The sequence below is a fragment of the Panthera pardus genome, unplaced genomic scaffold (assembly GCF_024362965.1).
Source record: "Panthera pardus isolate Hobbes unplaced genomic scaffold, ASM2436296v1 HiC_scaffold_13, whole genome shotgun sequence".
In the NCBI taxonomy this organism is placed as follows: Eukaryota; Metazoa; Chordata; class Mammalia; order Carnivora; family Felidae; genus Panthera; species Panthera pardus.
The window spans coordinates 82,222,238-82,237,328 of NW_026526688.1; the positions used below are offsets into that span (position 1 = coordinate 82,222,238).

The 15,091-nt window shown below is 38.3% G+C and overlaps 1 protein-coding gene and 1 long non-coding RNA gene across 2 annotated transcripts in view; one reads left to right on the top strand and one right to left on the bottom strand.

The window, feature by feature from the left end:
* The window catches only part of LOC128776535 (uncharacterized), a 110,934-nt gene extending 105,256 nt beyond the window's left edge, over positions 1-5,678 (top strand). Inside the window, exon 3 of the long non-coding RNA XR_008421658.1 lies at positions 5,180-5,678. This is a non-coding gene — a long non-coding RNA (uncharacterized LOC128776535). The remainder of the gene's footprint in view (positions 1-5,179) is intronic.
* Positions 1-15,091, bottom strand: part of HHIP (hedgehog interacting protein) — an 89,006-nt gene that overhangs the window by 13,735 nt on the left and 60,180 nt on the right. Inside the window, 4 exon segments of the mRNA XM_019420504.2 lie at positions 5,540-5,621; positions 8,735-8,865; positions 9,832-9,955; positions 12,224-12,345. Coding sequence (XP_019276049.1) covers positions 5,540-5,621; positions 8,735-8,865; positions 9,832-9,955; positions 12,224-12,345 — 459 coding nt within the window.

The following is a 15,091-nucleotide window of genomic DNA, read 5'->3' on the forward strand; positions in this document are numbered from 1 at the left end:
GATTTGTCAGTCAAAAGTGTGTTATGCATCACAACATAAAGTATAGCTCATTAAGAGTAAAATACAAGCTGTCAGGTAAGAATATATCCATTTGTAGTTATCCGATATGTAGAAGAAGAATAATAACAAACATGTAAAACATGCATCCTTGTCTTTTAGACTTCAAATCCACCATGCTGAATGGATTTTTATAGGGCATATACTTGTTCATGACCTTTACTGTTAAGAAATTCTGTCATGTTTGAAAACTAGTCCCTAGTGGAGCCTGTGTCCCTGTTAATAGTTGAAAGGTCAATGGAGCTGCTAAACAGTTTGTATTACTGTCAGGGTGGCCATGAAAACACCGCCTGCGGCAAGAGGACTCGGCAGCTGGGTCAACAGGCACTGTGGGGATTTATCAACCTAGGGGGGCCACTTGCATAAAACTTTGACTGATGAATTGGGACTAGACTGGCTTATTGGGCTAAAGCCTCTCTATTATGTGTGACTTTCCTTAGGATGGCAAGGCTGCGTGCAGGCTCCCTGAGACATATGCGAAGGATAAACAACTGATTTCCTCTTATGAAGTGATTTTTTTTTTAAGTATTCTTCAGCATCCAGGATAATAAGGAGTAGGATGAGGATATTAAGAAAAAAATAAACAAAAGGCAGTAAGTAGGGCCATGGAGGGGAGAAATGGGGAGGAGGCATGGGGAGCAGTTTTTGGTACTGGTCACTGCAGGAGTCTGAAGATACAACGTTTCTATAAGATGACTTCTGAAGCCTGGAATTTGCATTGTTAATTTGTAGACCTCTTAAGGGAATGGTCTTGTGTGACGTGTTCAGATAACAGATAAGCACTATGTTAAAATAGAGCAAGACTGGCTACATGGTAATTAAATCAATATGATTAGGAAGAATTTTGTTTTACAGATTCCTGGAGAAATAACCCTGGAAATATTTCAAAGTAAAAAAAAAAGGGGGGGGGGTCATTTGGTTTAAGTTCATCTGACACAAAAATTAAAGAATCTTTGGCAGCAGTATGAAAAAAAATTATGTTCTATAAAAATAAATCTTGGACGGTATGTAACTGTTAGAATTCTTTAATTTCCACCCCACAGGAGCATTTGTTTGGTTCTGAAAAGATTTAATTCAGAGCAAGCAACCAGGGCATGATGCTTGGACATTTGGAAACTAAGTATTAAGAGCTCTTGAAAGCTCCACCAACATCTTTACCCCAATTTTGGGAAGAGATCCTGAAAACGGAAGAGATCACCTTAAAATAATTCTTTTTTTTATATACATGTTTTTGTCTTAAGGTTTTATTTAAGTGATGTATACACCCAACGCGGGGCTCAAACTCACGACCTGAGATCAAGGGTCGCTCGCTCTTCCGACTAAGCCAGCCAAGGGCTCCACATGAAAATAATTCTTGAATGCATAGGATGAATACCAACAATACTACAGAATTCACGATGTTCTAAATGTATTATTTAACTATCTTCAAAGGCACTCCACAGAAATGAGGAAGGGGCAGAATGATCAGCTGTACTCTCTTGATGAGCAAAGGGGCACAGTAGAGTTAAATACCTTCATGCAGGGTCCTTCGGTAAGGAAAATTCAGAGACAAGACCAGTTGACTCTGTGTCCTGACAAGATGGACTCGTTCCTAGTCTTGATTAGTCTTAGATGGCACTAAATTTTGGTGAAACTAAAATTATTGCCCACCTCTTGTACTCAGTGTATTGAAATCTGTTTTCTGGAACTGTTGGCCAAAGGAGCTCCCCTAGATGGGGCAGGCAGGACCCAATATTAGAGACTTTTGGGGATCCAGTGAGTTGACTCAGGAAGCTGGGTGATTGGTATTGACTTGATCCTAACTCCACTCTGTCACGAGATGCAAGTGGTTCAACTTTGACAATATTCCTGAAGTGTGTTCAATGTTCTTGTTACTTTTTTAATGCTTATTCATTTTTGAGAGAGAGACAGAGTGCCAGCAGGGGCGGTGCAGAGATGGAGGGAGACACAGAATCTGAAGCAGGCTCTAGGCTCTGAGCTGTCAGCACAGAGACCGACACGGGGCTCGAACTCATGGACTAAGAGATCATGACCTGAGCCGAAGTCGAACACTTAACTGACTGAGCCACCCAGGTGCCCCTCAATGTTCTAACATGAAGGAAAATTCATTCTTTCTCTACTTTTCCCTTAAATGATTCCTGAGTTCTAGTTAACGTTTAGGAAAACCTGGTTGTAGTGTTATTGAATTTACATGTTTTTAAATGATAAATAATGAGTTTTGATTTTTCTAACAGGTTATCTTGCCATCCTTTTCTGAGAAGGATGCCCAGTGTAAAATAATTTTAAGCTTACGTAAATGCTTATGTAACAAATAGCATTAGGCCAAATTGTCCTTATAGACTGAGGTTAATGCTGTAACCTAATCTAGTTTTGCCAAAATGACTTAAGAATGTTGCATATGGTTTTTAAACTCTCTCGTCTTTGTTATATGTGAGTGTGTGTGTGTGTGTGTGTGTGTGTGCAGGGAAAAACAAAAAACATAAATCTTATAGTGAGTAAGAATGTAATTTCTATGACATGTAATATAGAATATAAAAATTTTATAATTTGGTGTTATTCTCTTCTAGGACCATGAGTCAAGTGCTGTTTGAAAGTAATGATTCTGAAAACATTATTGTTACAAGTCTGGGAACTCCTCCACAAGAATACAATTAACCTAAGATTTTAAGTTGAGTTAGATTTTAGGTATAACAAGAAATGTCTATCTATTGTTTTCTTCAGTTCATGAGGCTCTTTCTTCAAATTCTCTCTCAAAAGTTTTGGAGAAACAGTTTGGCTCTCAAGCAGACATCCTGAACAATGTTCAGCTAGTAATTAGCTCACGTTTCTAAAATAATCCCGTTCACATACACTAAAGGGTCTGCTTCTATAGAACTTCAACTCATCTAGGGAGAAATACTATAATAATAAACGTTGGCATCCAAATTGAAACAGCATGAGGCTCCCAACAAATGTTTATGAAAACATTTGTTTTCTTATAGTTGGTTTAATCTTAAAATTTATGTCCATGCCTGTGTACAAGGACAGTGTGTTTGGGACTCTGTTACTACCCCCACCTTCTGAAAACCAAACACACATCTGAACCCTGGCCCCACACATGACAGGACTCAGCAGAAACAGGCACTGTAATGAGAAGTCAGGACTTTTCAGGTATGTCACTCTGAGACCACCCTACTAGAGGAGGCCCTCAGATCACGAAGCCAAGGTCCCTTATGGAAACCCTGCTAATTAGACACGAATAATGGATTGAAGGTGTAAAATTCACCTCAGCTCACCACCAGCAGACTAAACAATCCAGATGACGAGAGAAAGATTTTGTGAGAAGGAGGAAGAATTCATTATAAGACTACCAGGAAGCTTGTAAAAGCATATCAGCTTTGACAAACCTAATGAAATAACAATGACTATTTTGAAACGCAGGGCATTAGATCTGAGTGAAATCCCTAGACAGACACCATTATGAATCATTAGAATGCTTACTTTGTGAATTAACGTTAGTTTGATTTTTGTTCTTAATATTGCCAACTTCAACCACCACTGAAGTGCCTGTTATTTTTTTCATTCATCACTTTGCTTTTGGCAAAGAGGACATTCGTTTCACATCCAAGGAGGAAAAGCTCTACAACATATAAATAGGTGCTTCTCTTATCGTGGAAGAAAATGATATGCCAAGAGACCATTTAGGACTGATCACTCCTTTTTTTTTTGTTCTGTAGTACCAATGTTAACTTACACTTTTCTCAAGAAAGATAGTGTTTTGTGGTATGGGAAGAGGACAAAACTCTCTATTTTGTTTTCTGGGGGAAAAACATACACTATAACTTACAGATAATATTTTAAAGTGTAAATTTGCTTTTAGCAAACTTTTTAGATATTGGAATTTATTCTTCTAAAAGAGACGTGAGGGACGCCTGGGTGGCTCAGATGGTTGGGTGTCCGACTTCAGCTCAGGTCATGATCTTACAGCTTGAGGGTTCAAGCCCCATGTAGGGCTCTGTGCTGACAGCTCGGAGCCTGGAGCCTGCTTTGGATTCTGTGTCTCCCTCTCTCTCTGCCCCTCCCCGCTCACTCTCTGTCTCTCTCTCCTTCAAATATAAATAAACATTAAAAAAATTTTTTTTAAAGAGATGTGAAATTTGGGAATTTAAATACGCAAATGGGCTCAGGAAGATAAGTTAATACAGAAAGATTTTGAAATTCACACCCTGGTGGAGCTAGAGTCTGGCAACAGTGCATTCAACAGTAGTGGTATTTGAGGACACCTAGGTTCTGTAACAGTTATTTCTAAACTCATGGCTAATATCTATTTGACAGTATATAATTTTATCAGCTTCTGATAGTTCCAACTTATCCATGAAATTAAGAACTGACTAATTATGATTCAAGATAACAATGTTGTGATGTGTCGGTGGAAAAGAGCACGGGGGATAAATATGTTATTTAAAAGATTAAACATTCGGGGCACCTGGATAGCTCAGTCCAACTCTTGATTTCAGCTCAGGTCATGATCTCATGGTTCTTGAGATCGAGCCCCTTGTTAGGCTCTGCACTGACAACTTGGAGCCTGCTTGGGACTTTCTCTCTCCCTCTCTTTCTGCCCCTCCCCCACTCATATTCTCTGTCTCTCTCAAAATAAATAAATAAACATTAACAAAATAAAAATTAGGCGTGCCTGGGTGGCTCAGTCAGGTAAGCATCTGACTTCGGCTCAGGTCATGATCTCACAGTTCACAAGTTGGAGCCCCTGCGTCGGGCTCTGTGCTGACAGCTCAGAGCCTGGAGCCTGCTTTAGATTCTGTCTCTCTCTGCCCCTCTCCTGCTCATGCTCATGCTCTGTCTCTGTCTCTCTCTCTTTTAAAAATAAATAAAATAGATTAAATTTTAATAGATTAAAACATTAAAAAAAAAGAAGATTAAACATCAAATCTTCCTCTTGCTGCGGTAAATGACAACATTTCTTTAGTTTCCATTTGTTTAGTCACATTAGCCTGCATGACAGCTGTGAGCTTCCAGATAGTTTTGAAATGAGGCTCAGATGTTGAAACTGCCAAATAGCTTATCTTGATTACCTGACAAAAAAAATCATACTGAATAGCTATAACGTCTGCCAATATGTTTCTAGTTTTCTAGAAAGAAGAGGAAGGTTTATTGCTTCCAACATGAAAGCCAATACCTTTCACATTAGGGTCCTCTTCTGGCATGTAACTGAGGATGCTGATTCCACAAATCAAATGCTCCTCTCCGATGGCAACAAGAATGACATGAATATGTGGACATAATGGGGCTTATAAAGTTCAGCAGGGTCAAGTCTAGCCCTCATAGACTGGAGTGGAGGGTTCTCCCAGGATAGCACTTGGCATATGGACAAGGCAGAAGTGTTCATCTTTGTTGATTGCTAATTGCAATTCATCGTCCTCAATGTGAAGACACTAAAACAACTTGGACAAACTGCTTGACTTCAAGGAATATAAAGAGATCTCACCTTTTGGGATCTACAATTTTGTAGAGTTTTCCATTGTGAGTCTGGGTCATACTTTTACTACTTGATAGAATGTAAACTTCACCTGTGAAAAGTGAAATACAGTAAGTTAATTTACAGTATTATAAAGCCTTACTTCCTATTGTCGAAGCAGATTATTTCATATAAATAAATGGATATTTTGTTTTATTTATTTATTCAATTTGTTTAATGTTTATTTATTTTTGAGAAAAAGAGAGTGAGACAGAGTGTGAACAGGGGAGGGGCAGAGAGAGAGGGAGACACAGAATCTGAAGCAGGCTCTAGGCTCTGAGCTGTCAGCACAGAGCCTAACGTGGGGCTCACATCCACAGACCATGAGATCATGACCTGAGTCGAAGTTGGGGGCTTAACCAACTAAGGCACCCAGATGTCCCAATAAATGGACATTTTATATTTATTTTTGTATCTATTTGTACATATGTATACGTATGTATGTACATATGTATATATGTATGTGTACGTATATGTGTGTATGTGCATGCGCATGTATATGTCATGTATCTGTATCTCTCTATGTATCTCCTCACAGCCTCAAGAAAATCACTTGCCTAAAGATTATGAGAGTCTCTGGGGCACGTGGGTGGCTCAGTCGGTTAAGCATCTGACTTCGGCTCAGGTCATGATCTCACAATAGGTGGGTCCAAACCCCGTATCAGGCTCTGTGCTGACAGCTTAGAGCCTGGAGCCTGTTTCAGATTCTGTCTGTCTGTCTGTCTGTCTCTCTCTCTCTCTCTGCCCTTCCCCCACTCTCTCTCTCTCTCTCTTTCTCTCAAAAATAAACATTAAAAAAAAGATTATGAGAGTCTCACAAGTCTACTTTCACAGTGCATCCAGAATTCAGTCACTTGTCTCCACATCCTACTACTATTTCCAGAACAAGCAGATACCAGTGTGTCCTGGATTAGGGCAGGAGCCTCCTAACTGATCTCCCTGCTTCTCCCTTGTTCTTCTATGTTTAATTTCAACATACCATCCACAGAAGATCCTTAAAGCAAGTTACATTGTTTAAGTTGGATCACGTTCCTTTGTTTCAGTACTTCCAATGGCTTCTAATCTCTCTCAGAGCAAAAGTAAGTCCTGGCAGTGGCCTATGATGCCTCCCCTTATTGCTCTGACCTCATGTGCTATGCTTCACCCTCTTGTTCACTCCTTCCTAGCCACAGTGGCCTCCTGGCTTTGTACACATGAGGCAGCCCCTGTGCCAGGCTCCTGTCTAAGGAGGCCCCCCCCTCCCCCCCCCCCAGTTTCAGGCTCTTCGTCAGGCTCCTGACTCAGTTCCTATCTCAGCTTCTGTTCCAGGCTCTACCTGTCACAGCATCTGTCCCAAGTTGTCCCAGCCTCCTGTCCTTCACTAGATCTCCACTAGGTTGGCTTTTCTTTCCCCCTTCAAGTCTGTACATAAATATCATCTTTTCTGACTGCACTATTTAAAATTGCACTGCTCCCAACCCTCTTCACAATGGGACTTTTCTCCAAAGCATTTACCAGTTGACACTATATATAGATAGATATGTCCCTCTCTCTCTCTCTCTTTATACACACACACACACACACACACACACACACACATATACATATGTGTGCACCCAACATGGGGTTTGAACCCACAACCCTGAGATCAAGAGTTGGATGCTCCTCAGGCTTTGCCAGCCAGGTGCCCTCTTAAGTAATCTCTACACCCAACGTGAAACTTGAACTCATGCCTCCGAGATCAAGAGTTGGATGCTTCCCCAACTGAGCCAACCAGGCACCCCCACAGGGCTCTTAATCAAAGCCAAAGAGTATCACATTAAGGGGTAATTCAGTGAAAGCCAGTTTAATTTTAATTATAAAGTATACACGATGCTGTAGCTTTTGACAGTAGGGATTGTATATGTTTCATTTGTTAGGTCTACTCCCAACATAGTATTAAGTGCAGATAGATGTTTGCATATTTTGACCAATGGTGGTGACACTAACAGGATGATTGATGGTGAGTCATTTGCAGTAAGGTCTGGGGAACTCAGAATGATTCAGTCACAACATCTAAATATTCATTTCTAACTCTGCCACAAACAATTTAATCCTCATTTATATTTTAAAACCAGGGTTTGCCAATGAAATTTAAATTACATTACAGAGTATTTCAGTGGAGAAGGGTATCTCTTTGGTTTTTCTGAGTGGGCTAGGAGATACCAAGGGAAAATTAATTGTAAATGTTTTCAATGTTGGAACAAGAAAAGAACAGATTGGACTTCTCTTCTTTAAATCATTGTATTCCTGTGGCTCTGAAATCCATGTTAAGTCCCTTGTTAAACTAAGTGAATGGCATAAAACTATTTACTTATGAATTCCCCATTTGATGTAATAAAACCAAAGCTGGACCTCTAGAGAAAATATTCGGATTCAGATGGGAAACACAACTCTTCTTTCTTAACACCTAAAATTCATCTCTCAGCCTGGGGGAGCATAGTAGCCATGGTTTGTTTGGGTGCTGATATTTAAACAGTGTCATTATGAAAGCTATGTTTATCTCTATGATTTAAAATTAGTAGCATTTTTTCTCTTTGATCGCATTCCAATTTCAACTTCTATTTGCTTGTAAGTTACATACATTTTGATAACATATGAACAAACATATTATGTGTTATCCCATAGATCGTCATTCAGAAGATCATTTTTATTCTGTTGGAAAGCAGACCTAAAACTTCAGCTTATCTTACACAAATTGCATGTCCCAATGGATTAAAAAAAATCAGAAATAGAGGATAAGGTGAGACTCAGATTGCAACAATTTTTTAAAAATTTGTTCCAAGAGACATGGAAAGGCTTTCAGATAGAGAATAGAAACAAATGACACAGCTTTACCTAAAGTTTAAGTAGATATTTAAGGTTTTCTCTCTTTAGGACTCAAAAATTCTCTTTTGTTCTTGCCTTCCATTTTCCTGCTTTGTTACTTTTATATTTCTGGCATGGAGATAAGACTAAAAGATGCCCAGGGAAAGCTCATTGGGAAAGAACACGTGACTGGGCCATCTCTAACCTCCACAATGGGTCATCTTTGCTGCAGGTTACCATTGTCAGCAAATGGAGGACAAGATTGTTATTCTTATTAAAACAAAGCCTCTTGGGCAAGGGAGTGAGAAAGCAACTTAATAGAAATGGTTTGTACAGTACCTAATTCATCTTCTCCAAATCCCAAGATGTGACCTGAAAAGTAACCTCTACAGGAACCACTGTTGCCGAGACAGAGTGGTTTTTCTTGCCATTGCTTGCTCACGGGACTTTGCTGGAGGGTTAAGAAATTCCTACAACAAAAACATACCGTAAACTTACAGTGAAAATAGGCGTTTGCTTAAAAAAATAAATAAATAAAAGGCTTAGAATAAAGCTCACAATAAATAATTGTTGTGCCATGAACCTGGCTTCTAAAAGGAAAAGTAATATAGCCCATAATGTGTGCAAATACTCTGAAATTCTCATGTAGGGAGAAAGTACTTAAAGATAATATTTTGTTTGGAGGGGGGCACTAAAAGTACCTGAGTATGAGAAAAGCCCTCCCCTTCATCCAGAGAATGATACTTCCTCTCCAGGACTAGACTCCATGCTGTGCTATTAATCAGAGAGAGGGACAGGGGGAAGATCATGGGGTCAGTACACTTTTCTAGTTCCTTTTAGTGACCAAGCATATCAGCTCTGCCATATGCCTGAATGCCAGTGACTCGGGAAACAAGGTTCTTAATTTGGGTTTCATCACAGAGTTCCTTCTAATTATCCACAATGTGACCTCTAAAAATTAGGCTAAAATGTAACTTTGTAGTATTCTTACCAATAAAGACAAACTGAGTTCTATTGTTAAAAGTCCTAAAAAGTATGGCAAAAACAAAAATTCTTAGCCTCCCAATTTCCAAATAATTTGGAAAATACTTGTACAACTTGTGTATAACAATAGTTTTCAAGTAACTCATTATCATGGTAAATTGATGTTAAGGATGAAGGGAAAAGCCTATATCATATGCAAAGTCCATATGAAGACCTCTCTGCTCTTAAAAATTATATTATGAATTTAATCAAATTTGTTTAAAAAGCATCTCTTAGGAAGTTCTTTAACAAAACCACCATAGATAATGAACTAAAAGAAAATAATAGTCTTTATGTGTGTACCTGACCTGACCCCCAAAGGGAGACAATCATTTGAATATTTTATGGCAGTTTGCCCACTAATTGATGGATATGTCATTTGATACATGAAATTATGGTACCAGGAAACCTACCCATTCCGGTCTCCAAACACATAGCTTCCATACAGTCTTTCAGACTGGCATCCTCGGTAAACAAATCCACCCACCAAAGGACCATTACTGAATGGCTTGAATTCTAAAAGTGATGGCTCACTTTCTGGAAAGAAATCAATGTAACATTAGATCAAATGAAACATATTTTTTATGAAATAAAAGTAATGTAGGCCAAGTAATACTATTATGGTCATTCATTTTACATTTGAAGTATGTTCCACAGTACACAGGCAGAACCCTTGTTGTAGATATTTAGTAGAAATAATTCCCGTTGCTTAAACCATATCAAATATTAAGACTCTCCATGTGCATCGTACTGAAACGGGAATGCTCTGTGAATGCTTTGCTGTTATAATTGTCACACATACCAAATTTTCAGTGACATTAGAATCTGGATATTGTGGAAATCATGGTTATTTACTTAAGAACCAAAGACTTTTAAAAAATTATAATTTTTTTGTGTTGATTTTTTTTGTAGAAATGCTTCTGCATATATGTAGTAAATTAATCCAGACTTCTGTCAAGTTATATAAAATGTTGGAGAGTTCATATTTTAACGGAAATAAAAGGTCCTTAAAACCGCATTTGTATATTTAAAAACATTATCACTCAAGTAATATCTTCGTTTAAACTATTTTAAGAGTTTTGTTTATAGAGTTGTATGGTTAACAAAGTCTATTGCAGCCATTCTTTTTAAAATTACATGTGTATAGTCACATATCTCAATCTTTCCATGCGTGCCATTATATACTTGAATACATGTACACTAATTGCAATGGAAAAGATCTAAAGCCAGTTGCAAATTAATCTGAAAATTGCTACTTATGTGCTTAATGTCAAATAAGTCACTATCAACAGGCAGTATTTTAGGCAAAAACTTTGGTGGAGAGACAGTAATTTTAAAGTAATTGTCCCTTCCCATGTAATTAGGGTGAATATATTATAAAAAGTAGGAAAGATTAAGTTTTAACTAGTGCACTGCAAGGAAGCATAACTTCCAGGTCATGAACTCTGGAGTCAGTCAGCTTGGGTTTAAATCCAGGCCCTGCCACTTACGTCGTATGATAATTAACCTTTTTGTGTCTCAGTTTCCCCATCTGTACAATGTGGCCAATAATAGTGCCTATCACGCAGAGTTGTTCCGTGAATGAAATGAATCAAATTTATAATGTTACTACAGGGGCTGGCAGGTAGTCAGTACTGACACGTGGTTATTTTGTTCTCGTTTCTGTTTTCTGCTTTACTGAAGTAAAGATAACAAATAAAATTATAAAATATTTAAAGTATACATTGTGGTGATTTGATATACGTATACATTGTGAGGGGATTCTGTGGATGTGTTTTGAAAACATAAATATAAGGCTATCAATATTGTAGCCAGTTTCAGCTGAGGCCCAATTAATGTGATTAGAGAATTTAGAGTTTAATCTATAAATATAGCCAAAATTCCATCAGACTAGTGACTCATGAGATTTTTTTCCCAAACCACATTATTCTTTGGTTTGGCTTTTATAAGATGTGTGTGCGCGCACACACGAATACCTGAAAAAAAAATAAAGTAAAATAACTGAATACCACATGAACTAACACAGCTGCTTCATTCCTGGTGCTAAATAAATATCTGTATTGAATGAGTAAATAGAAGAAGCAATCAATTTAATAATCTTAATCTACTGTGTTCCCTGAATCATAATAATTTTGATATATTGCTTCCCCCAAAAAGAGTAAATAATAAAACACTGAAAAATATTAAGATTTTTGGACTTCATTATAATCCAACTTTATTTTGTATATATATCTCTAAAACATTCTAGTAATCATGTTAGTAAAAGTAATGTCTAAACATTCCATTTTCATGACGTGGGTAAATAACATGTTTTTACATGTCAATTACTTTGTTTTCTCTACAATGGGTATCTTAAAGAAATTACATTACTATTTGAAACACAATTTTTCTAATTGTTGAGACTAGAATATTGGGGATTGAGGAATTTCTTACCTTTAACTTGTTTTTTTCCACTGTATATAAGATGTTATGACAAGTTCTGCCTTATATTAGAAGTTACTCATCTTGACTCTCAGAGGAGCAAAATATAAACAGCTAATTTTTGAAGGTCCATTAAATTTTTTGCACCTACAGAGCACAGTTTAATCCATTGGAAAGATAATTACCCAAATGGAATTCCTGGGGCTCATAAGAGTCACTGGACCTTTAAAAACGTGTGCAATTTACTCGCTTACCACTGTTGGGTCAGTGTGTTTATGCCTTCCCAAAAGCTCATTTTGTAGAAATCCTTTTCTCTTCAATGCATATGCTAAAGTAAAACAAAGCCCGAATTAAAGCCAAATCAACAAATTATGTTCTACTTACCATAGTCTTTCCCCTTTATTATCTGTAGGATTCTGGCTGATGATCTGTTCTTTCCATTGGAGTCTGAACAAAGTATTGTTAAATTGATGTTTATATCAGTGGGATGTCGATCCACAGCACATCTGCATAACAAAAAGGAGACATCCATGAATTCCTACCAGGGTATTTTCTAAACTGAGACTGGAGATTCCTGACAGAGGAACCCCTTGGTGGGCTGGCAAGGACCCTATGGGCTATTTCCTTTGGATCCTCAGCAGAAACATCCTGATTTGTTTGTTCACTCTGCTGAAGCTAAATGATCTCTGGAGAATATTTCCTAATATTCCTTGGTATCTCTCGCTAGTATGAACATACACACTGACTTGAAACATTTGTTGGTGCTGTTATTAAGGACTCTCGCATATATAATATGCTGGGAAGTTAGGAGAACCTTCAGCAGCAGCAACTCACATCTGCAATACACAAAACAGACTTCGTTTTGGTCTTTGTTTTGTGTTTTTACATGGAATGGCTATATTCTAAAGCTCAAGCTGCAAAGCGTGCACTACAATGTAAGGTATAAAATAAAGCTGGTCCCCACAACCACTGAAGTCTTTTATGTTATATTGACTGTGTCTTCACGTCACCCCCAATCTGGGGTTAGAATATTTCTATGACTTAAGCCACCAACTGTCAACTCCATTAGCGCAGGGACCCCTTCCAACTTCTTTATCACTGTTTCTGTTACCTAATTCAAACCCAGGAATATCAAAGGGGCTCAATATTTGTTGAATGTTTAAGTCAATGAGGGACTGGGCATGTGGAGTTTGGGTTGCGAGAAGAATGAAGCTGTATAATATAATTACTTCTGAAGTTCTCACAAATGTGGAAAACAGTGTTGCTTTGTTTTCAGGTTTCTCAACTTTGACATTCTTGACATTTTGAGTCAGATCATTCTTTGAGCGGGAAACTGGAAGGAAGAGGTTCTGTACTGAGCATGTACAACGTTTAGCAGCATGTCAGTGGCATGAACCCCTCCTCCAGAGTTGTGAAAACCAAAAATGTTTCTAGGCATTGCCAAATATTCTCTGGGGGCAAAATAATCCCATTGGGAATCACTCCTTTAGGTCAACAAAATACATTAATGACTTAACAACCAAACCGAATCTTTGGGGCTACTAAATAAACTAGAAAACAAAACAACCCGGGAGTAGGTTCTGGGGCTTAAGACATATTAAGAGTCACACACAGCAATCATCTCAACAACAAGAACAGCCACAAAATAAAAACTGTTGCATCCAAATGATCCCATTCATAATAGGGAAACTCTAAGCCTGACCTGCCAAAGATGAGTTAGTTGTTCCGTGGCAACAGTCCCTTTATTGTCTTTAATTCAACGATTCACAGAGTACAATGCCTGGCAGGGAACATGACACAGACGTGATGTGACTTAAGGTGGAACTAAATCCATGGATAGGGAGAACATTTTCCCATCTTGCCTTTCTTTTTAAGATGGAGGAACTATGACAAAAGAAGGTTTGACCACTTTCTATCAAGAAAAGAACAAATCTGGAAGAAAAGGCCAGGTCTCCCAAAGGTGGATAGGTAGGCCAGATGCCATCAGGCCTACCTCTGTCTGAATACTATGTCCACTGGGAACCACTTGACCTTTCTAACCTTTAGTTTCTTTTCAGAAAAAAAAAAAAAAAAAGAGGTGGGTACACATGGGTACTGGTCCTTATACATCTGTCCAAGTCCACAGAACATACAATCCCCAGTGAACCCTAATGTAAACTTTGGACTTTGGGTGATAATGATGTGTCCATGTAGGTTCATCCATTGTAACACATGGAATACTCTGGTTGGGATGTTGCTAATGGGGGGGCTGGGCATGTGTGGGGGCAGCGGACATGTGGGAAATCTCTGTACCTTCTGCCCAATGTTGCCGTCTTTAAAACTGAAGTCTTTAAAAAAAAAAGAAAGAAAAAGAGCGGTATCTAATGTCAGCAGGACCTCAGAGTACTGCTGAATGTCACAAATGAGATAATGTGTGTAAGATACTGAGTTCAGCACTCTGCACCAAGGTACTTAACACAAGTCAGCTTTACTTTTAGCCAAGAATTGTTTTACTTTCTTTTCTGCTTTATTAAGTCTTTCTCCGCTTGAAATACTCTTGAAGGGAGGTGCAGTTTCCCTTAAGCTCTCTGCTGCCGGAGGAGGTAAGACTCTACAGCATAGGCATCCTGCCATATGCAAGGTCTGTAAAGTGCCTCATCCTGTGTTTTTGCACTGAGGGTCCAGGACCCCTGGAAGGTTGCACGAAAGCTCCAGTGGGATTGTGGTGACTCAGGCTGCTCAACTTCAAAGTGCTGCTTTGCGGTGGTATCTGCGAGTTCTGAGCTATAGGAATGGAATGTGACAGTTTCCTCCACATCCTGAACCCACCGTAAGTACTCCCTGTCGCACAGATTTTAAGATCTGCTGAGATGCCAAAAAGGAAATGAACTGTAGACTTGGACTTTGATGGAGGGGAGATGAAGGGCATGAGGGATTATAAAAATAAAAAGTTCGAGAAATACTCACCTTGCACATAGTGAACACTCAATAAACATTAAATAGCAATAATAACTTAGCTAGTAAATGAATGAATGTGGCCAAATATCCCATAGTATGAATAAGAGACCACAGATTGGATGAAGCTTTCATCACAGAATTGCTATATTATACTCCATAGCATTTTTTAAGTGTACCCCAAATTTCTCACTCTACATACATCTCAGTGTTCCTTTCTTTATAGTTCATTGTAGTAAACGGTCAGTATGAATTCCTTTACTACTTATAATTTTTTTTTCAGGTGGAAAAATGTGAACATTGAGCTCAACTCCTTAC